The sequence below is a fragment of the Aethalodelphis obliquidens genome, unplaced genomic scaffold (assembly GCF_003676395.1).
Source record: "Aethalodelphis obliquidens isolate GAN/ISIS:26980383/991018 unplaced genomic scaffold, ASM367639v1 scaffold27, whole genome shotgun sequence".
Taxonomy (NCBI): domain Eukaryota; kingdom Metazoa; phylum Chordata; class Mammalia; order Artiodactyla; family Delphinidae; genus Aethalodelphis; species Aethalodelphis obliquidens.
The window spans coordinates 7,322,716-7,344,596 of record NW_020837971.1 but is presented as its reverse complement, the minus strand read 5'-3'; the positions used below and the strand labels follow the sequence as shown (position 1 = coordinate 7,344,596).

The following is a 21,881-nucleotide window of genomic DNA, read 5'->3' as shown; positions in this document are numbered from 1 at the left end:
CAGGGTCTGTGCATTAAAGCTAAAATCAAGTGCAGCTGAGTGGCGTCTTCTTGCTTACAGCTCAGGGTAAAATGACCGCTACTAGTTTAAATTATTTCTTGGCCAGGTGTTTTATTAAAATTGAGCTGGATTTTTGTGACTGGGAATATATTTACTGTTCTCACCCTGTTGGGGTTTAATCTGCTGCTCATTCTTTTGGGTGTGGGCATTAGCCACCAAGATCTTTAAGGAGAGCCATCTTGGTCAGGGTGTCAGGGTGTGGCCCAACAGCAGTAAGCACGTCTGTGGATTTTGTCCCTACGCTGTCCTGCTGTGGCCTGAGTGGTCCCTCCAAACCCGTTCCTGACCCCGTAAAGGTGACAGTGTTAGGAGCAGGGCTGTTGGAAGGCGTGTAAAGGCATGGGTGGCGTGTGAAGGCATGGGTGGCGGTAGTGCCTAACGGAGAGACACAGAGAGCTCGCTAGCCCCTCCGCCACCTGAGGACACAGGAGATCTCTGAGCTGGAAGAGGGCCCTCACCTGCCTATGCTGGCGCCCTGCCTCCAGGACTGTGGGAAGTGAATTTGTTGCTTGTAAGCTCCCTAGTCAGTCATATTTTGTGATAGCAGCCCGGGAAAGACGCAAACCCGGGAAAGTGTCCCAGCCCTCAGCTGATGGTGAGAAAAACAGTACAGCCAGGAGCACGCCTTACTATGCCGCCGAGCAGATGTTCTGCGGAGCCATCAGTAGCCATCATTTTAGTAGAAGTTGCTGTACTGAGAATGGAAGTATGAGAGGAGACAGTAAAAAGGAAAAACTACTTGATTCTAGATGAGGGCGTTGAGTGTATTGTAATATATGTGAGCGATAGTATGTGTCAGACCAAAGACCTCTTGAATACAGTGGAGAATTTCAGAGCATGCAAGAAACTTCTGTGTAGCCAAAGGAGTACATTTGCAGGGGACGGCATCAGGATAAGTGGTGTCCAGTAGAAGATGAGGAAAAGTGTAGGAGGGGGTGAGAACGGAGGGTGAAACTCAGGAGCTGGATTTTTCGTTTCGTTTCGTTTTGTTTTGGCCACACCGCACGCTGCTTGTGGGATCTTAGTTCCCTGACTGGGGATCAAACCTGTGCCCTCAACAGTGAGAGTGTGGAGTCCCAGCCGGTGGACCGCCAGGGAAATCCCAGGAGCTGGGTTTTAAAAGAGGCACTATTCTTTTTTTTTTTTTTCAGGGGCCACTCTTCATCGCAGTGCGCGGGCCTCTCCCTATCGCGGCCTCTCTTGTTGCGGAGCACAGGCTCCAGACGCGCAGGCTCAGTAGTTGTGGCTCACGGGCCCAGCCGCTCCGCGGCACGTGGGATCCCCCCAGACCAGGGCTCGAACCCGTGTCCCCTGCATTAGCAGGCAGATTCTCAACCACTGCGCCACCAGGGAGGCCCGAGGCACTATTCTTAATTTTTAATGTTGAGATGAAACTTGTTAGAATGATTTTAACTTAGCTCCAGAATTACCTAAAAAGCAACTGATACTCTTATTTCTGTGAAGAGAAAAGCCCCTCTGTGGCGTTTGGCCCATACAGGGTAGGATGGTCACTGCCCCACTTGATTTTCATGGCTTCAAGTTTAAAACCTTCTTGGTCATAGCATTTCCACGCGACGTAGGCAGTGAAGACAGGCAGATTGCACACGTGGGCTTAGAGCAGTGTGTGAACTTGAGGGGTGTCTGGCCTGGAAATGCTGGGGAGGAAGGACGCAGGCCTCAGCGAGGCCTCACTCTGTCCTGTAGGAGCTGTACGCCGAGATGGGCCTGCGGGGAAGTGTGAGCTGGGCCGATCTCCACGGGAGCTGGATTCTGGAGAGAACTAGTAAAGTTTCTTCATACCAGTGAGTCTCAAAACTTTTAAAACATAAACTACTTTAACTCTCATTTTAACTGAAGCACTAATTCTGTGCTATAAGAGGTCTGGTTTTCCCTCTCTGTGATAAACTCTCTCTCAGAAGCTGAGCTCCGTGCGAGCAGGGGCTCCGTCTGCTTCCTTTCCTGCCTGCTGCCCGGAGCCCAGGTTAGGGGGTGGTGCCTGGTGAAGGTGGCTCCCTGCCGACTTAGTACATTTGAAAGCCTTCACCTGAGTCCAGTCTGTGTTTTATTTATTTTTTATTTTTTTTTAATAATTTATTATTATTAATTTTGGCTGCATTGGGTCTTCATTGCTGTGCGCGGGCTTTTCTCTAGTTGCGGTGAGTGGGGACTACTCTTCGTTGCAGTGCATGGGCTTCTCATTGCGGTGGCTTCTCTTGTTGCGGAGCACGGGCTCTAGGTGCACGGGCTTCAGTAGTTGTGGCTCTCAGGCACTAGAGCGCAGGCTCAGTAGTTGTGGCTCTCGGGCACTAGAGCGCAGGCTCAGTAGTTGTGGCTCTCGGGCTCTAGAGTGCAGGCTCAGTAGTTGCGGTGCATGGGCTTAGTTGCTCTGAGGCATTTGGGATCTTCCCGGACCAGGGCTTGAACCCGTGTCCTCTGCATTGGTGGGCAGATTCTTAACCACTGCGCCGCCGGGGAAGCCCCCAGGCTTTGTTTCAGATGGAAGTCTTTGTGAGCTAGGAGCGGGGCGGTGGCTGACCCTCGGTGCTGGGACAGTCCTAGTAACGCCCGTCGTCCTGGCATCACTGACGGCAGGCTCACTCTGCCCCGGGTCCCTGCTTGGAGGCTGCGTGAGAGGCCTCCCCGGAGAGTTGTGGTGGAGATAGTGTGTGATAGTGACCGTGCTGCAGCCTGGAGGCTGGCTGTAGTGACACAGAACACACAGCAAAGTATGTGGGGAATAACAGACCACGAGCCACAGCCGGGAGTAGCTTTGAATTACTGTTTTACTCATTCAAACTTGAGCATGTGGTGCAAAAAACCCCACAAAAAACAATGAAATTGCTGTAACAGGTTCAGGTAAATTCTATTACAGTTCATCCCATTTATTCCTATCATTTAGTATGAGCTCCTCAGTAGTGAGATGTTTGTTTTTACTGCATCCTTTAACACAGCATTGGAATTCTTTTTTTTTTTTTTTTTTTTTTTTTGCGGTACGTGGGCCTCTCACTGTTGTGGCCTCTCCCGTTGCGGAGCACAGGTTCTGGACGCGCAGGCTCAGCGGCCATGGCTCACGGGCCCAGCCGCTCCGCGGCATGTGGGATCCTCCCGGACCAGGCCACGAACCCTTGTCCTCTGCATCGGCAGGCGGACTCTCAACCACTGCACCACCAGGGAAGCCCTGGAATTCTTTTAAAGTTATTTTGTTGTATGCTTTGTGCCAGTTTTTCAGTAACAGTTTTCCTGAGGTGTGATCTACACAGCATACAATTTACCCTTTCAAAGTGTGCCATTCAGTAGTTTTTAGAATATTCACACAGCTATGCAACCATTACCAGTCTCTGAGTTTAGAACATTTTTGTTACCTCACAAAGAAACTCTGGGCCCATTAGCACTCACTCTCCATCCCCCTACCTCAGGCCCTGGCAACCCTGATCTACTTTCTGTCTCTATGAATTTGCCTCTTCTGGATTGTTCATATAAATGGAATCATGCAATATGTCGATTTTTGTGATGGCCTGTTTCATATACTCTAGTGCTTTCCAAGTTTGTCCATGTGGTAGCATGAATCAATACTCCATTCTTTTTACGTATGGATAGACCGCGTCAGGTTTCTCTGTCAGTTGATGGACATTTGGGTTGTTTCCGGGTTTTGGCTATTATGAATAACGCTGCTGGAACATCAGTGTACACGTTTTGTGTGGACATAATGTTGTCATTTCTCTTGAATGCACATGTTGTGATACTTGAATTACAAAGGTTTTTAATTTTGATGAAGTCCAATTTTCTGTTTCTTGTTTTTGTTACTTGTGCTTTTGATATCGCATCTAAGAAACCATTGCCTACTTCAAGGTCATGAAAATTTATCCTTCCAAAAATTTATGGTTCTAGCTCTTAGGTCTAGGATCTATTTTATGTGTGGGAGGTACGGTTTAATACAGATCTTCAAATATTTACCTACATGTACTTTGTAGGAATATGTTCAAATTTCTTGTGTTTTTTTGTCTTGCTTTGTACCTGTATTTATTGATAGGTTTCCTTTCTATGTGTATGCTATTGAAATTTGTCCTAATTTATTGCATTTCATGGTTTCTTGTTACCAGGAGTTACAGTACCAGGATTTCCCTTTATCGTCCCCCATGTGTGGTGTAAAACCTCATATGCTTGTGTGTGTAATTCTGGAATGCTGTAATTTCATAGTCAATATAATACATTTTCCTTCACCAATCACTTAATATTCAAGAGGAGTATAATGCAAGTACTTAACTTTTTTCCTTACAGAGCACCCTGATGACCTGAGGCTGGCATGTAGCGTGGCCTTCCCGAGCCTTTACTCCGGGGGAGGGGCCCTCCTTCAGGGCCCCTCCCTGTCAGCCTTTCCTGATCCTTCAGGGTGATTCTGCCCCCTCCCCCCCGGAGTGGGTCAGGAAGCCTGAGAGGCAGCTGTCCATCTGGCCTTGCTGGTGTCTGGGTGGCCTGCGTGTGGGTGAGAGCTGACGCCGAGGGAAGGTTAAGTATTACTCAGTATTCTTTAGGAAAGAAAAGCTGGAAACGGTTTAAAAAGTAAAGACTGTCACAACCAAGTGGTTCGTTATTGGCACAATTTGTTTCAACAAAACACATCTTGGTATATTTTCCTAAGGGAAAAAAATGTCAAGGTAAAAGCTACTTGTACAATAGGACAAATAGGAAAAAATTGTTTTTAAAACGTTGTGCCATCTGGTTATTTTATTTTTGTTTTATACGTGGTGGGAGTGGAGGTGGCTGTGTTTCTTGTGTGTTATGGGCCAGTCTGGAGTTGGTAAATGGACTTGAAGCCCTTACTCGTCAGAGGAACCTGTTCTTGGCGTTTCTAGCAATAGACGCACAAGTTTGGGAGCTTAGGGTTTGTTTTTAAATAACCTTTATCAACTTTTATAAGACAGCGTTTCTTCTTATCATGGAATTGAACATGAGAAGTTGTGCATATGATCATAGGGCCGAGGCGAGTTTATTTCGTCTTTCTTGGCATTATAGAGTTTTTCCACCTATCTCCATGATCCACGTATTGGTTCTTTTTAAAGACAGTGCACTATTCTGTTATATTGCAGTATTATTATGTATTCAGTATCTTGGTATTTAGGACTGTTCTGCATACTGCATATTTTCCTATTACAGACAGTATCTTTTCACGTACAGTTTTTTGTGTGGGATTACCTGGTCAAAAGTGCGTCAGATGTTTTAGGATTTCCTTTGGAATCGCTTTTATCAGTTTATCGGGGCGGCTAGTTCGGTATAGCTTTCCAGCCTTTGTATTCTTTTCATCACTGTTATTACGTAGATTTTAAGGCACCTGTCATGGTAAAGCGTCTGTCTTTTCATGGAAGGTTTGTACTCTGTTGCCTATGTACGGAGTTTAGTATATCTGAGAACTGCATCCTCAGGATGTTCTGAGCGGGTCTGAGCAGACCGAGCTCGGCAGTTGCTCTCATTTGCAAACCTGGCGAGCGTTTATTCCAGGTCAGAATAACATTCTCCACCCACGGAGCTGGTTTCACCATGTTGCGTGTGTGCCCTCTTAGTTTGCTCTAACGTCACCCTGGTGAGATGAGCGGTTACTATAAAATCAATAGAGCTTCACTAGAGACAATGCAGAACGAGAAAGAAACAACTTTTAAACAAAGCTGGTGTCTCAGAGCGCCTGCTTTCCATCTTTATGGGCACTTTGAAAGTTACTCCTGGGATTGTATGTGGAACACAGTTTTGACTAACGTTACTACTAAGCACGTTACCATACACTTTCCCACACGTTACTGAGTGCTGTTACCTACTCCTCGTCAAGTGGGTGTACCGTGGCTGGCTGTGTTTTTGACCACCGTTCTCCGATGACTGAGCACTTGTAATTTTGTGAGTGTATGTGATTTTGCAGTGAGCATAGTTTGGGGGCACGGCGGGTGGGTGGGTGCCAGGGTTTATCTCCTTAGGTGGGGTCCCTACGGCGGGGATTTCTGGGTTACAGGGGTGAACGGTCAGTGGTCGCTCCCACTCATTCTCACGGGGACTGTGTTTCCTGCTGGCAGAGGGAACACTGTCTCCTCTAAGGTGGCGGGTCCACCTGCCTCGGGACAATAGACCTGGCCTGCAGCCTCCACACTTAACTCTGTCCCCCGTCTTTACCTGGGAGCCAGGAACTTACTTAACACCCGGTCCCTTTCACGAGAAATACCTTCTAGTGATTTCTGTATTCAGAATTGTGTGCACATCGTCATGACTACTCTGTAGACAGACCAGTTCATAAGAACCCAGGTTGGAAGAGTGTAGGCCCAAAGGAGAAGTCATCGTGGGGTGGATTACCAGTCGTTTTTTCCTTTGTTTTCGTAATTGTCTGTGATACCCTTTTATCTTCTTTATGACTAAAGAAGCAGGAGGGGTGTGTATCTACACTGGGTTGAATAGCTGGGTGGAGCAGACCTGGCCTCCTGAGAAGACCTTTGTGAGCCCTGGACTGACCCTCTGTCAGTGCGCCGCGTGTACAAACCCCCTCGTTGGTGAGGTTACAGCAGGTGCCAGCGGAGAGAGGAACTGGCCTCTGTGTGAGGGTGTCCGTTGTCGGCGGCTTGGGCCCCAGGACGAGGGGAGCCGCGGGGCAGACGGAGGAGGCCTCTCGGTGCGCGGCTCCTGTGAACAGACAGAGGAGACGAGTCATTCTCCCTGACCATCCTCCTGTCCTTTTGGCAGTTTGACTTTAAAAGTAACTTTTTTTCCTATTGCGAACAAGGCTGTTATAGTTCGTGGACCGTTTATGAGCTTGTCAGTCACTCTGTCAGGGCTGCTCATAACCCCCACTTTTCATACTGCAGTTAGCACATTTTGAAAAGTATAACTTCAGGCTTTATAAATTGATGTCCTGATAGCTTAGATTTTACAACAAATGTGTGGAGATGAATGCTATTTGATGTGGGCTGGCTCTAGGGCTGTGCTGTCCAGTACAGTCGCCACTAGCTATTTGTGGCTATATTTAAACTTAAACTTCTGTTCCTTAGTTGCGCTCACCCCGTTCTGAGCGCTCAGTAGCCACATTGAGCTGGCAGCAACCATACTGGACAGCACCTATACCGATGAAGTACACCTCTACTGTCACTACTGTCAGGTTCTCTTGAATAGCGCTCTTCCAGAGGAAAATGGTAAGCTGCAGAAAAAATGGTCCGAGGAGTTTAAATAGCATGTATCTTAAAGCTTTTCCTAAACAAATTGCGAAGAATCCCAAGTTGGGGAGAGTGCCTCGGTCAGTCTCTGCAAATGAAAATATTCTGGGCGTCCTCAGCGTGCTCTGCTTATTTAAGGAAACTTGGAGCTGATACAAATGAATTCTTCCTTTTTAAATGAACCCTTGTTTATATTCACCAAGCTTACTTGAAATGTGACATTTTCGTCTGTGGGAAAGCTGGCCTCTGTTGTCATGTAGTGTTGAGCAGGTAGGTATCTGCTTCATTGTAAAGAACCCGGCTGGACCAACAATGGGAAATGCACAGTTGGAGCTTTCTTGACATGCCTGTTTTTCCCTGTAGGAGAGCTGCGGCACATCACCAAGCTGAAGCCCTGGAGCCTCTTTGATGTACTTGTGGAAAAGTATGGTTGGCCCCATGAAGATGCTGCACAGTTTACAGATTTCCTGATCCCAATGTTAGAAATGGTTCCAGAAAAACGAGCCTCAGCGGGCGAATGCCTTCGGCACCCTTGGTTGAATTCTTAGCAGATTCTGCACACACGCATTCTGAGCTGGCACATGTTGTCCAGTGCATTGGCCCTAAAGGGGGACTCTCGTTCTTAACAGGATTACAAGTGAGCTGGCTTCATCCTCAGACCTTTTATTTTGCTTTGAGGTACTGTCGTTTGACATTTTGCTTTTTTGTGCACTGTGATCCTGGGGAAGGGCAGTCTTTTGTCTTCAGCTTAGTAGTTACTGACCCACTTTACTTCTGGAAACAATAACATGTCTCTAAGCATTGTTTCTTGTGTTGTGTGACATTCAAATGTCAATTTTTTTTGAACGAAGAATACTTTCCTCCTTGTGTTTTGGCAGGTTTTGTAACTATTTATGAAGAAGTATTTTAGCTGAGTACTATATAATTTACAATCTTAAGAAATTATCAAGTTGGAACCAAGAAATAGCAAGGAAATGTACAATTTGATCTTCTGGCAAAGGGACATCATTCCTGTATTATAGTGTATGTAAATGCACCCTGTAAATGTTAATTTCCATTAAATATGGGATGGGGACTCAAATTTCAGAAAAGCTACCCAGTCTTGAGTGCTTTGTAGCCTAAGTTGCATGTAATGGACTTTAACTGCTCCGAGGAGTTGTGCAAACTTTTCATTCCGTGACAGTCCTTTTGCATTGGATTTTAAACAACTGGCTCTGGGTTATATCATTCCCTATATGGCACTTTATACAAAGAAAAGACATGCTTCTCATTCTAAACTACGTATTATAGTTTAGCACTCCCATTCATATTTTTGCATATTTTAAATTAAAGGTACTTTTAAGGAAAAAGAGCAATTTCCCTTTAAAAATGTGGTAGCCTGGTACCATGTGGTGTTGCCTCCTCCAAGCCCTGTAAGTTAAACTCTACATAGATTAAATTGGACAAGAGAAACATGTTCAGTGTGTGGAGTGAAAAAATATATTGTTTTGGAAAAGCTTGCTCGTGTTTGTCTAGAACCAAGGTATGATATGTACAATTTACAGTGCAGTGGGCAGAATACTAACATCTCAGAGGTAACAGGGATTGCATTCATTCCAGGGACAGTTTAGTGTGTGGCTACAACACATTTTACTAGCTTTTTCATTGTCTTTCCATGCGTTGAAGTTGAGAAAATGATTTTTTCCCTTTGCAGATTGCACACAATTTTGTTTATGCATTTCCTTAAAACTGTAGAATCCAGAACACAGACCATAGTAGGCAATACAATTTTAGAATGTAATATATAGAGGTACATTTAGCCTCTTTTAGAAATCAATGGATTGAATTTTTTTTGTTTTACATTCCTCAAGGTGCCTCGTTTTTCTTGACTTTGTCCATTAACATTTATCCATATGCCTTTGCAATAACTAGATTGTGAAAAGTTAACAAGTGTTGTAACAATAATCCGTTGTTTGAGGTGCTTGCAGTTGTCTTAAAAATTAAAGTGTTTTGGGTTTCTTTTCCAGACATTGCCTTGGTCATTGGCCTATATTTGAAGCGATAGAATCAATAAACATTTGCTATCCTTTCAATGCAGTGTAACCAGAACGAAAGGAAGTATCAGCATTCCTGTAGCAGGAAAGGTAGTTGTAGAACATGCATTAAGGCTTAATACGAGGAAAACATTCATTGTTTTGTAAGGGTAGGATATGGATCTAGAAAAGATGCTGTAGTATAGATCCATTACCTAGAATTTCTGTGAACCTTTTTCATTCACGTTTCATCAAAAACATACTAGTTACATTTTGTTTGCGCATTGTCAGTTTTCTTCTTTTTTAACAGTATTCACTGTGAGGGAACAAGACACGTAATCCTCTTAGGAGTTAGCATTAGATCATATCGCTGTGAGGTGGAAGATACCATTCATTTATGAAATGTGCATGCTAAGTTTTTCTTCTGAGGCTGTAGGTGACCTTGTAGGTTCCGTGAAAGATAGTGGCTGTAGACCAGTGATGCCATCCACAATTTGCACAGGAACCATTCTCACGAGAACCACGGAGTTCACGTATGTCTTCCCTAAGTCCATAAGAATTTTTATCAGGGTTATGGCACACTTGAATGAAATTTGTCTAATACAGTTTGGGCTCATGTTAGAAAATAATCCAGATAATTACGAACTTTGTAAGGATCTCTAATTTAGGATAAAATAGCCTAACTAGTTTATAAATATAAAAACAATTGTTCTAGAAGGAATATACATTTGTGTTAGGTATGGTATGGTTTTTAGCAGATTCTTGGTGGCTTGATGATGATGAATGCATATAAGCTAAACGAGAACCACTGGTTTATGCAGAACACTATAGCCAGCTCCGTGATTTCAGTTGAATGTCCTATCTTTTCCTTTCTCTAGTCCATGTGAAGTCATCATGGAAAATGACAAGCAGTGGATCACATATGTGATGATAGCAGATTCAGAAGCTGGCTGTCTGGAAATTAGAACTGCCCCAAGGCAGAGGAAAAGTGGATATAATAGGAGCTTCAAAAAAGCATTAGCTTTCTAGGTGAAAACTGATTTACTAACTTGCTTCTTCCTGTACTTGGATTGTCCGTAGCTAGTGAACAGCTGGGGTAGAGAACTTCAGTTTGTATCTGCCGGTGAAATTACTTCTTAAATTCCAGTTTTCTCCCATTAATTTTTTTTAAGAAATTAATGCAGTTTACAGAAAAGCTTCCGTATACATTATTTGTATAGTAGGCAAATCTAAAACTATGAGGAATTAAAATCTTTAGGACAGTCCTTTTAAAGAGGTGTGAATATTCATAGTTCACTATGCTAGTTAACTTTGTCTTCTGTTTGAAACTATCGGTGGGGGGGGGGGGGGGGAGTGGATGACTGGATGATGTAAAGCCACTTCTTCGTGGACAGGTATTTCTTTAGCAAATACCATAAGTAGAATCTTGTTTGATAATCAAGGATGGCAAAGTTGACCTAAGTTCTAAAACTTGATTAGGATTGAGCCCTAAACACAGCTGTGTTAATGTAGCTGTTTTCAAAAGGAAATGGACATTAAAAGTGTAAAAACATGACATACTACTGCCAATCTTAGTCATTTTTAGTCTGTTTACTTTTTTCTCCAATACACAGAATTTGTATACTGTGTCAAATTATGTCAAGTAATTGGATGGTGAACTATGTTGACAAATACTGTCACTGCTATTGGTTTATACTTAATCCTCCTGAGAGGTAGAAGACAATAAGAATTTATTATTCCAAAATAATAACTAGTATTTTGTATTTCAGCAATAAAATGTTCACTTGAGAGGGCACTTTCATTTCACTTGAGAGAGCTAAGAATGCCTTTTTCCTGTAGTTTTGTACACCCAAAACAAATTTGTAAAATTTCCTGCTACTCTTTAAAATACTATAGCTAGACAGTAAATGTTAAGGTTTTCAACTAATTTTGGTTCATCAGTAGGACATCTCAGTCATGTTCTAACATGTACAAATTAGATATTCCTGTGTTTTTAGGTAAAATATTCCGTACTTTCAAACAGCTGTAAATTAGTCTGTAGTTGAATCACGGGACGCTTCAATGGAATGGACTCATCTTGTACGATGTCAGATATAAGCAAACGTGTGCAGCATTTGCGTAGCACGGTAGTTTCTCATGGCTCCTGCTCCTGCAAAACAATAACACGTAGGAACCTTCCAGGAACAAGCCTTTACCGCCTCCTGATCTTGCTGCAGTCCCGTCCAGCTGAGGTAGTAGTTGCGAAAGAAAATGGAAGGCTCCTTACAAACTCTATCTGGAAAAGGTAACTTCTGTAAAAACTCTTGCATAAACAGACCCCAATCTCAGAAGTGGTACAGGACAATTTGGTAAAACTGACATAATTGTGGTTTATTAACATGAATTAAAATGCCCAACCAGTGCTTCAATGTGACAGTATATTTAAAATAGAGGAATTAAAGGCCATATACTGTACTACTTTCACAAAGATCACACAGTTTTGCAAAGACATGTCATATGTACAGTGCTATATGTCAAATGAGAAAAGCTGTAAGCGATTATATACGCAAAAGAAATGCAGTATTTACAGTTTTTCAGGAGACATTAAAAATCATCTGTACATTATATTACATTTTGCTTGCAAATAACCGATAAAACAAAATGAGCCATCTTCACACCAAACTAAAAATCTGTATTGCATTTTTTTTATACATAAGATGCACTCACAGAACTGCTGATTGATAGAAAGAAAATCCTCGTACTGCCATTACTTAGCCGTGTATTTAATGCATATGTATAACATAATAATATAGAAAACATTCACTAAATGAATTTAATTCCAACAATAAAATTTAAAGATCATGTAGCATCAAATCTACTGCCAGAAAAACAGCTGGAATGTTCACTTACAAAATAAAAGATACCTACACTGGCTTAACAGCACATTTTTTAAGGGATTTTTTTAAAAAGCAAAAATGGGAAAAATACAATGAGAGAGCACTGGTGTTTTTTTGTTTTGTTTTTTATACAAAGTTTCATGTACAAGCTTTAAAAAGTACCTTAACAGGTACATATGAAATGTACAGTTTATCTTACAGAACATTTTAAAAAGTTTTTGGAGTCTATTTTAATGCCACCCTGAACCATGGTAATTGTTCTGAAATGTTGGTGGCACCTGTGCTCTGTGAATTGGAATCTGTCCAGGCACTGGAGATGCCTGCTGAGGTCCTTGAACCCCATGTGGCAGGGCCACAGAGCCAGGATGAGGACAGAACCCTGAAGCGGTAGGTGTGGGAATACTGTTTGGTCCTTGGGGCTGGAGATGAGGACCTGCGACTGGTAAAGGACAATGTGGCCCTGTTCCAGAAGGCTGGTGTTGGGGTCCCGGTCCCAGAGTGGTGTGATGTGTAGTAGCTTGTGAGGGGTACGGTGGTACAGCTGGATGAGCACTTGAAGGAAAAAGTGGAGGTCCTTGATGAGGTGGGTGGTGTAAGGCTGGAGCCGATGGGGTATGATGTCCGGAAGCCAGAACACCGGAAGGCGGCGGAGGAGGGGGTGGTGGAGGGGCGGAGCTCACCACGTGCTGGTGTTGTGCTTGCAGACCTGGGAGTCCCGTGGAGGGGTGGGGCGGTGGATGGTGATGCGGGGCGGGAGGGGGAGGTGGGGGTGGCAGACGGTGTCCAGTCGTTTGAGAGTGAACGTGGGACCCAGGGGCGACAGCGTGGACAGGCCCCACGCCGTGTGCTACGGAGTGTGGCTGTGGCTGGGCGAGGTGTGGTCCTGGAGCGGGAGGAGGGGGAGGCGGGGGTGGGACTACGGCGGCGGAGGTCTGGTGGTGAACGGGAGGGGTCTGCGAAGGCAGAAAGTGCCCTGGAGTCACGTGATGTCCCGGAACGGCTTGCTGGCCCGTGGTGCCGGGAAGAGCTTGATTTGGTCCTGATGTAAACACAGTTTGTTGGGAAAGACTGCCTTTCAGCTGATTATAGCTCTGAAAGTTTGCGGAGGGCTGCTGGTTTTGATAGTAAGAAGACGAGGGGGGGGGGGGGGGGGGGGCGGGGGGGGTGGGGCCGCGCCGCCCAGGCTCGACTGGGTAAACTGCTGACTGAGCGCTGCCGGGGGCTGTCCTGAGGGCGTCTGCGTGAACAGCGCTCCAGAAGGGGCCTGCTGCGTACTGGCTTGAAGGTTCTGTGCTGCTGGGTAAAAATTTCTTTGAGGCTCTCGCTGAGGTGTTCCAACTTGAGGTGACTGTGAGTGGTGAGGCCTGTAGGGAGAGCCTAACTGCTGTGAAGGAGGCTTTGGTGAAAGATAACCGTGTTGTACAGGCGTGTGGGGCGTCGACGACTTTGGAGGATTTTCTACGTGAGGTGATGGAGGACAGTGCAACTTCACGGGCGCGGAAGGCAGCTTCTGTGCAAGTTGCTCAGATGAACTGCGAACAAGTGGCTGTGGAGGATGATTCTTCGAAAGTGCTTGGGTGTTACTTGACAGCTGTTTTTGATGGAGTTCTGTTTTCAGGTGGACACCGTTCTCAGCTTCTGACACAGTAACTGCTCCCTCCCAGTGGGAATCTGGTTTTGTGAGTATTTTCCCATGTGGCTGGGCAGGTATTACAGGTCCCGGTGAACCAGGCTGTGAGAAGAAAATTTATATAAACTTTAGAAATATTCTATGTACACTGAGGTTTGTTATTACTGGTATTTAATGTTAGCTAAATATTAATTGGAACGGGGGCAGGGAATAAGAGGTCTGAGAGGAGGACAACTACAGAGGCTTGAGATGTTAAAACGCCAGTTTTTTTAAGTAGTTGAGCGAGTTCTGATAATAAGCTTCAACTGAATTCCCTGAAATTTTATTGAAGACAAGTTAAGGAAATTAATCTGCCTTTTTTCCCCTGAGCAGTGAAACCTGTCTTTGACTCCTATTCTGAAAGAACCACACTTAAACACTGCAGGCAGGTTTCAATTCCATAATTGAAATTTCTATACTCCACCTAAGGATAAATTTGCTTGGGTAGATAAACCTGCTCCCCCCAACTGTTTTCACTTGTAATACCTTTTCCATTGTTCAAGTTCAGGTAATCCAAGGATAAGACTATTTGAATATATAATGATGTTCTTTAAGCAGAAAGAAAAAGTCAATCTCAGATTTCCTCATCGTTACGTTTCCAAAGATATTGCCCCACTGGATTATCATGTCTTGATGATCCAGGATAGAGGCAGCATTTCTTTTAAATTAATGTCACCTGACCGTTTGTTTTTAGAGAATTAACTGGCTGGCCGGTCAAATATTTTATGAAAAGACTATGAATTTCCTAGACACTAGGATAAGGAAGGGGTGGAAGGAACTCTTGGAGCAAGTGTAAGCTGCTGAAGTACGTTCAGCACATGGGAACTTGAACAGGAGAAGTGTCCAGAAATCAGAAACTGATCCTTGGTACAGCAGAAAAACCTCCATGTGCACATTACCATCCACTTTTCTGAAGGGCCACGTTCAAAGGTCAATGTTATTACCTTGCTCATTTTTGAAGGGCTTTTACAAGTATTTTGGGAAGGATCTGGGGACGCACATTCACTTGTAGTCGTGGGTTCTGGATTTTCAGGATCAGGATCTGTAAAGCGTAAGGAACCATAGAAAATGTAAAACTGCACGATAAATACTGCTTTTTACTAACACTCGGACGTACATTCTACTATTCAAACCAACGTCTTATAAAGGCTCTCTCTCTCCTTTCTGAAAAGGTATTTAAAACCACCACCATGATAGGTCATCTGCTTACTGACCTTCCATAAGTTCACTGAAAGAAGGGACTGGGCCCTTGGGTTGCAACTGGGGAATGTGATTTGAATGAGATGAAGGTGAAGACGGAACATGAATCGGTGAACATGGGACACATGGTGACTCTCCCCCTAGAGATGAAGCAGAAGCAGACCCAAAGAGAACATTAGAAGCACAGAACGGGGGTGCAGAGTGATTAGCTGACTCCACTTTTCGGCAAAGCAACAAGCTCACTTACCACTATCTTTATCTTTTCGGTGATCACTGAGTAGTAAAGCTCTCTGATAACTCCTCTCTCGCACTTGCTCCACTGAAGTTGAGGCGGTCCTTTAAAATCAAGTCATAACATCAGTTCAGAAGCTGCTGCCAGCTAGATCAGTTTGTGTCCCCTGATGGCCAACATAGCCTTTCAGATAAAGGCTTTTGTTCGTTGGGGAAAAGCTTTGAAAACAGCTCCCCACCCCAGCCCACAACACCCCCCAAAACTGAGACTTTTATCCTCATTTATTTGAAGAACTCAAGCAGACGCCATTCCTTTGTCTTAAGCAATTTCTTGGTGAAAAGGAGGGGGTTGTTGAAGGGGGTAGCAAAACAACATTCAGAACGTCACTTCAGGTTACCAAAGGGACCACATATACCCCTGACAAATTACCTTGGGTCTGGATTATAAGGCTAGCAGGAAGCTCAGAGGTAAGAGGACCATGGAGCAAAGTGAATGTGGCCTCCTGCCCTTTGCAGGACCCTTCTGTATCCAGCTTCTTCTATTCCTATCGAAGAAACACTAAACATGGCTGTACTCTCAAGGCAACTGGTAAGGTGACAAAGAAACTGCCAGATGTTGACTAGGATAAAGGTTCTTTGGAGAGGAATATTTGTGTGAAAATTATCAAGGAGTAGCTATAATGGACCTTTAATGATGCAGGGAAATACTTAACTGGCTTAAAACTCTTATCAGCAAAAAGGATCTGTCAAAATTATGATCACAAACCTCCTCTGCTTTAGGAGAACAACAAACAGGAAGGCAGCTGATTAACAAAAACTTTGTTGTTTTTCAGAACAGCACACTACCAATCTTTACAAATATATAAGCTCCGTTCAGAATCAGCTATGTGACTGGATGATAAAATAACAAAGACTACTGTCATTATAAGGTATATTACTTGTAGTTCTAAAGTTACCAGTTTGTTAGGTTTTTTTTTTTTTTCCAACAGGCAGCTTACCATTGGACTTCTGGTTCATTCTTTTCACTGGCAGAAGCTTCCTTAACAGGACAGTTATTGCTGGTTTCTTCCAAAGTAGCATTATAAACTGTAGCTGGTGTTGGTAAAGGTAGGCTAGCAGTGCTTTCTATCTGCTCCCCATTTTCATTCCCGTTGGCACACCCATCAGCATTGTTGCTGCTCAAGTTTCCACTTGTGTGAGGTGATACATTAACCAGTGGAAAGTGTTCTGCCTTAGAGCCACTTTTCCTAGCTTCACGTTGTCTTTTCCGGTATTCTAATAGAGAAACCTTAAGCAAGAAAGATAAGGAAAAGCAAATCTTTTATCCTTGTTTTTATATGTCAGTGTCAATCTATTCTTTTTTTTTTCTAAAGAGAATTACTGTATTTACATTAAGAAAATTATATAAAATAATTTGATTCTGAACAAACAATAATAATTAACAATTATCAAATGCCTACTATATGCCAGGCATTGTATTTAGATGATTTACATACATTATCTCATTTAATCCTCACAACAACCCTATGAAATAGGTATATTATCATCCCCATTTTACAGATGAGGAAATTGAGTAACTCACTCACTCAAGGTCACACAGCTGGTGAGTGTTGGAGCCGGGATTCGAACCTAGGTCTTACTTGAAAGCCCGTGCTCTTTCCACTATACTATATTGCTTCCCACAAAGTTGCCAACTGGACTCTGTTATAAAAATTAAAAGCACACATCACTAAAATTCTTTCGACTTGCAAAGCAATAAGCCTATTAACAAATAAAATACGTGTTGTAGTTTCTCCCACTGATCTGAAATAAGGCATTCTAATTGTCTCGGTATGTCTGCCAACCAAATAATGGTGGTAAATCAGGGAACTTATTATTTATATAATAAATACTTTTATATCCATGGCCTAAATACTGTAGGTATTAAGGATGAGGAAAGAGGCATTTCTTCTATATCGGCTGCCTGTTCTATGTAAAATAAGGGTAATAAGAACACAAATATTATTCAATTCTGTTTATTTGGTTGGGAAGTGGTTAGCTTTAAAAAGTTACTCTTTCAGTGAAATAAATCACCTTGAGGTTTCGATCTCTGAAACCATGCTCCTTATAGGAATTTTCTGTTATCACTAGCTCTCTGCAAACATAATCTAATTCACTGAGCATTTACAAAAGGTTTAAAAATGTACGTGTCAATAATTCAATATGAATAAAGTATGAATGCCTTACACAGTACATATTATAACTACTAATTACCCTCAGAAGTAGTATGAAAAAAACACTATTAAAAGGACTATAAATCGTTAAATTTGTAACCTTTTTCTTTTGTGGTGGATTCTGGGGTGTGCAACTTCCGTCGATCAAATTGTCATTAATAGTCCGTCCAAAACCAGATACAAGCCCATCTTCTGAAGTACAAAACACAGGTGTTTCCATAAACATGCCTCTAGTATCATCCTGCATCAGGCACTTTGACTCACTTATTCGGAAGCCTCCTCCAACCTCCAACTGATGTGAGGGTGTCAGGTCCCTCAAGTTGGAGTTTACTGAGAAGTTAACTCCTGTTCTGTCAGGACTCTTTACCCAGGAAGAATATATTGGGCCCCGTCCAGAGTGAGCAGATTCCAGTTGGCTGTTAGACTCAGTCCTATCATGTGCAGGTGTTTCCATGGTTTTATGTAAGGCAGCTTGCTCGACTGTATCGAGTCCCAGTTGAAGGTCTGACACAGATTCCTTTTCTCCAGGGCACTGCCTACTGACTTCAGTCCTACTCCTAGGGCTGGTATAACCAATAGTCTTTATTTCTTGCAGACCAAGTTCAGTTAAATTAGAATTTCTAAAAGGCCCCAATGTTAACATGGTTGAAGATCTGTCAAAGCCCTGTTTACAGAATTAAAAAAAAAAAAAAATTATACAAATAACCACATTTGGAAGCTAGTTACATTAAATCTACCAACAATTTATAATGATACTAGGGAAAAGTCACCGATTTAAAAAACCTTTTTTAGTATCTCCTTACCTCTTGACTATAAGTGCGTCTCTTAATTTCTGGAGAACTTTCTGGGGAAGAAATATTCTACATAAAAGAAATAATCATAATTGAAAATTAAAATATGTTAACAAACCCATGATATTTATAGAAATGAGAACTTAAAATGAGAAACTACTACACAGACTTTGGTTTTAGACTTTTTAATTTCCATTCCCCTTATATTTTGCTTTAAGGTCACTTTGATACACATAGTCATTTAGTCTGACTTTTTGTATATCAATCAGATGAAATGGAAGTTATGTGCATTTTAATAAAAAAATAAAGTTTAAATTCACAAATGCATGTTCCAAATTTTCGCTCTTAGATTCTTAAGAACTTTTTTTCCCTGCTCTCAGTACACTAATTATTAAAGGGAGAAAAAAATAGCTATTAAAGAAGCCCCATCCCCATGGGTTTTTGTTTCTGTTTTTTCTCACCTCAAAGTGCATGGTATTTCCCGGTGTGCCAGGAGTTACTGGGGTAACTGGTGAATAAATGGGCTTATAACCATTTCTACAAGCTTCGTCGTCTGACTTTGCCCGTGGAGGAGTGGCAAATGATGGATCCGTAGGAGTAATATCCGTGTGAGTTGGGGTAGCATATGGTGAAGGAGTAGGTGTGGAGGTTTCTGAGTAAGCAGAATCTAGTAACTGATAGAGTCTTCGTTTTTTTAGTGGTGTAGTTAAATCTGTTGGTGAAATAAGTTAAGAAATTATACTGCTGCTATTTGCTATAATCTGTAATATATTCTGGGAAAGATCAAAAAACATCAGCAATCGTAATTATGATGATTGTCACCCCGAAACTAAATTTCACAGTTTTTAAAGATAACAGGAAGCAATCTCTCCCCCACCCCCACCCCGCCCCCCAACTTAGTCATTTTCACTGTTAGCAAGCATATTATCTTGCCAGAAGGCTTACAGGCCTGGGGGGCTCTAAGAAATCTTACAAGTACAGCTGTTAATTTAACTGATTTCTAAGAGTCCTTTTGAATCTTGTTGAAAAACAGCTGGCCAACTAGGCCCAAAATTCAACCATAAGCCCCAACATATTGTACATGGTACTTGCAAATTAAGGTTTTCATGTCTACCTTCGTCTAAAACTTTGGAGGACAGAAAAGACAAAATATATGTAACAATGTGCTTCTTTTGAAAGGTACATAATAATTAGAATATATATATGCTATATATATCCTGCCACATTCTCCACACTAGAACAACACTGAAAAGAAATTCTACCTGGAAGAGAACAGCTATCATTTAATAGTAGTGGACTTCTATTTTCACCATTGACTGTAGGACTTCTGGATCTTTCTTGACAGGGTGAATTAAATCTGTGTAAAATTGCTGAGTTTTCTTCTTCCAGAGCTTGTTTCAACCACCGCTGAAATACATAGAACAATAAATGAAGAGAAATCAGTTTGTAGCTGTTTACATATCCTATAAATATACAGCCAATTCCAAAAGCATCTCACTACCAGGACTGGTAGAGTAAGGAATGAGAATGGCTTTTGGCTCATACTAGAGTTTCATATCCAAAGAAAAGTTTACCTTCTTGCATGAGCCAGAAATGTTTTCAGGAGGTTCTTTTCTTCTCCTTTTTTCTGAAAGGAATGGTGAAGTGAATCTAATGTAGTGCTTAGGAGTAGAGTATACATGTGGACTATAAGTGAGACCCGGTAAAGAATTGAGCTGTGTAGCTAACACTTCAGGATCTGTAGTTATGCGCAGAGGCTTTTCTGAAAGGGTGTCTGAAGGTTTTCCCGTCTTCTCATTCTTCTCACTTAACCATTCATTGACCAAGTGCTAGAGAGAAGGAAAATCTGGATCACTATATATGTAATTATACAGATTCTCCTATAGAATATTCTAATACCAAATTTGTAACTGACATATCTAAAATGAGAGATTAATTTAAATCCTTCATATATGATGTCTAAAAAGTCAATATAAGTCATTCTGCATTTCCTTGGTTATCTACACTTATTACTAAAATTTTTTACACAATTATACTTTGTAGGAACAAAACACATGATATTTTTATAAAATAGTAAAAATCTAGGAGACCTCAGTACTATCTTAAAAACACAAACACTAAACTGCTTCTATATTATGTGTAAAATGTTCAGTTTGTCAGACTTTAGGCAGTGTTTTTTTTGTTGTTTGTTTTTTTGCGGTACGCGGGCCTCTCACTGCTGCGGCCTTTCCCGTTGCGGGATGTGCAGGCTCAGCGGCCATGGCTCACGGGCTCAGCCGCTCCGCGGCATGGTGGGATCTTCCCAGACCGGGGCACAAACCCGTGTCCTGTGCATCGGCAGGTGGACTCGCGACCACTGCGCCACCAGGGAAGCCCTAGGCAGTGGTTTTCTACTCTGGCTGCTCATCAGAATCTCCAGATGAGGCCAGTGCATATATATATATATATATATATATATAAAATATATATATATATATTTTTAAAGCTGTCGGCATTGACAATAACTAATGATTTAAGGGGGCTGAAATCTCTAAGTTCCCATGCTTTGAAAATTCACATAATCCCTTTCTTAGTTCTGTTTATTTTTTTGCATCTACAGTGTACATAGTTCACTCTTTACTGGCTGTATGAATATACCTGATCCTAAAGTATAATGATTACTCAACTTTTTCTTTTTTTAAGAACTAGTTATTTAGTAAAGTTCAGATGTAATGGGCATGGAAATAAGGATTACATTTCTCAGCTCAAGCACATTTTCCTTGCTGTGTGGGCACTTATATCTTTTCTATCTAGTTATCAAATTATACTCCTTTAATTTTTATTATAAATGTAATTTGTAGAATATGTAGAAAAACTAGTGTATATGTATTTACACATACATTCTCACAATACACATACAGAAATACATAAAAAAAACAGTCTACCCACATCCTGTCTTCTAGAGATAATCACTATAAGCATTTTGGCATCTTTTCTTTCCTTCCTTTTTTCAATGTATGTAAACTTCCTTTCTAGGACAAGCAACAGTGGGGCTAAAGCACTTGGGAGTCTGCAACAGACTGCCCCGGTGTGAATCCCAGCTTTGCCACTTACCGTTACCTCAAGCAAGTTACATAACTTTTCTACATCTCAATCCAGATCTATAAAAGAAGGGTCATGAGAGAAACTAGCTCTACAAATAGGGTTATTGTAAGGATTACAAGAGTTAAATAGCCAAAGCTCTTCATAGAGTATCTGGCACAGAATAAGTGCCATGTGTGAAACTGAAGGTAGCCTTTACATTATAGGAAATCACAATAATTTGGTACTCTGTCAAACAGTAATGTTGTTCAAAATAGCAGTATATATCACACGCAAAACCTGTGGGAAAAAGGCTTTTTTTTTTTTAGAGAGAATCAGGATACAGGAACCTATATCTCAAGACCAGGGAATTAAATCTATAGTGCCACAGTAGTTTAGTCATTTAATAATTAAAGGGCAGGGACTGTGTCATATTTGCAGTCAAGAAAGCAGCCTTTTGTTTTGTTTTCCTGCACTGTGCAGCTTGTGGAATGTTGGTTCCCAGACCAGGGATTGAACCCACTGGGCCCTCAGCAGTGAGAGTGCAGAGTCTTAACCACTGACCACCAGGGAATTCCCAAAAGTAGC

The 21,881-nt window shown here is 42.2% G+C and overlaps 2 protein-coding genes across 14 annotated transcripts in view; one reads left to right on the top strand and one right to left on the bottom strand.

The window, feature by feature from the left end:
• Positions 1 to 9,248, top strand: part of SRPK2 (SRSF protein kinase 2) — a 243,231-nt gene extending 233,983 nt beyond the window's left edge. For 12 of the 13 annotated variants that reach the window (XM_027123850.1, XM_027123848.1, XM_027123852.1 and 9 more), the window contains one exon: positions 7,605 to 9,248. In XM_027123850.1, the coding sequence (XP_026979651.1) occupies positions 7,605 to 7,789 (185 nt within the window). In that variant the 3' untranslated portion in view covers positions 7,790 to 9,248. The remainder of the gene's footprint in view (positions 1 to 7,604) is intronic. The other variant, XR_003436545.1, reaches the window with a different exon arrangement.
• Positions 9,249 to 11,602: 2,354 nt separating this feature from the next.
• KMT2E (lysine methyltransferase 2E (inactive)) overlaps positions 11,603 to 21,881 on the bottom strand; it is a 98,582-nt gene continuing 88,303 nt past the window's right edge. Inside the window, 11 exon segments of the mRNA XM_027123846.1 lie at positions 11,603 to 13,286; positions 13,289 to 13,861; positions 14,743 to 14,840; positions 15,013 to 15,138; positions 15,246 to 15,334; positions 16,228 to 16,517; positions 17,543 to 18,106; positions 18,246 to 18,302; positions 18,695 to 18,945; positions 19,496 to 19,640; positions 19,808 to 20,062. Coding sequence (XP_026979647.1) covers positions 12,360 to 13,286; positions 13,289 to 13,861; positions 14,743 to 14,840; positions 15,013 to 15,138; positions 15,246 to 15,334; positions 16,228 to 16,517; positions 17,543 to 18,106; positions 18,246 to 18,302; positions 18,695 to 18,945; positions 19,496 to 19,640; positions 19,808 to 20,062 — 3,375 coding nt within the window. The 3' untranslated portion in view covers positions 11,603 to 12,359.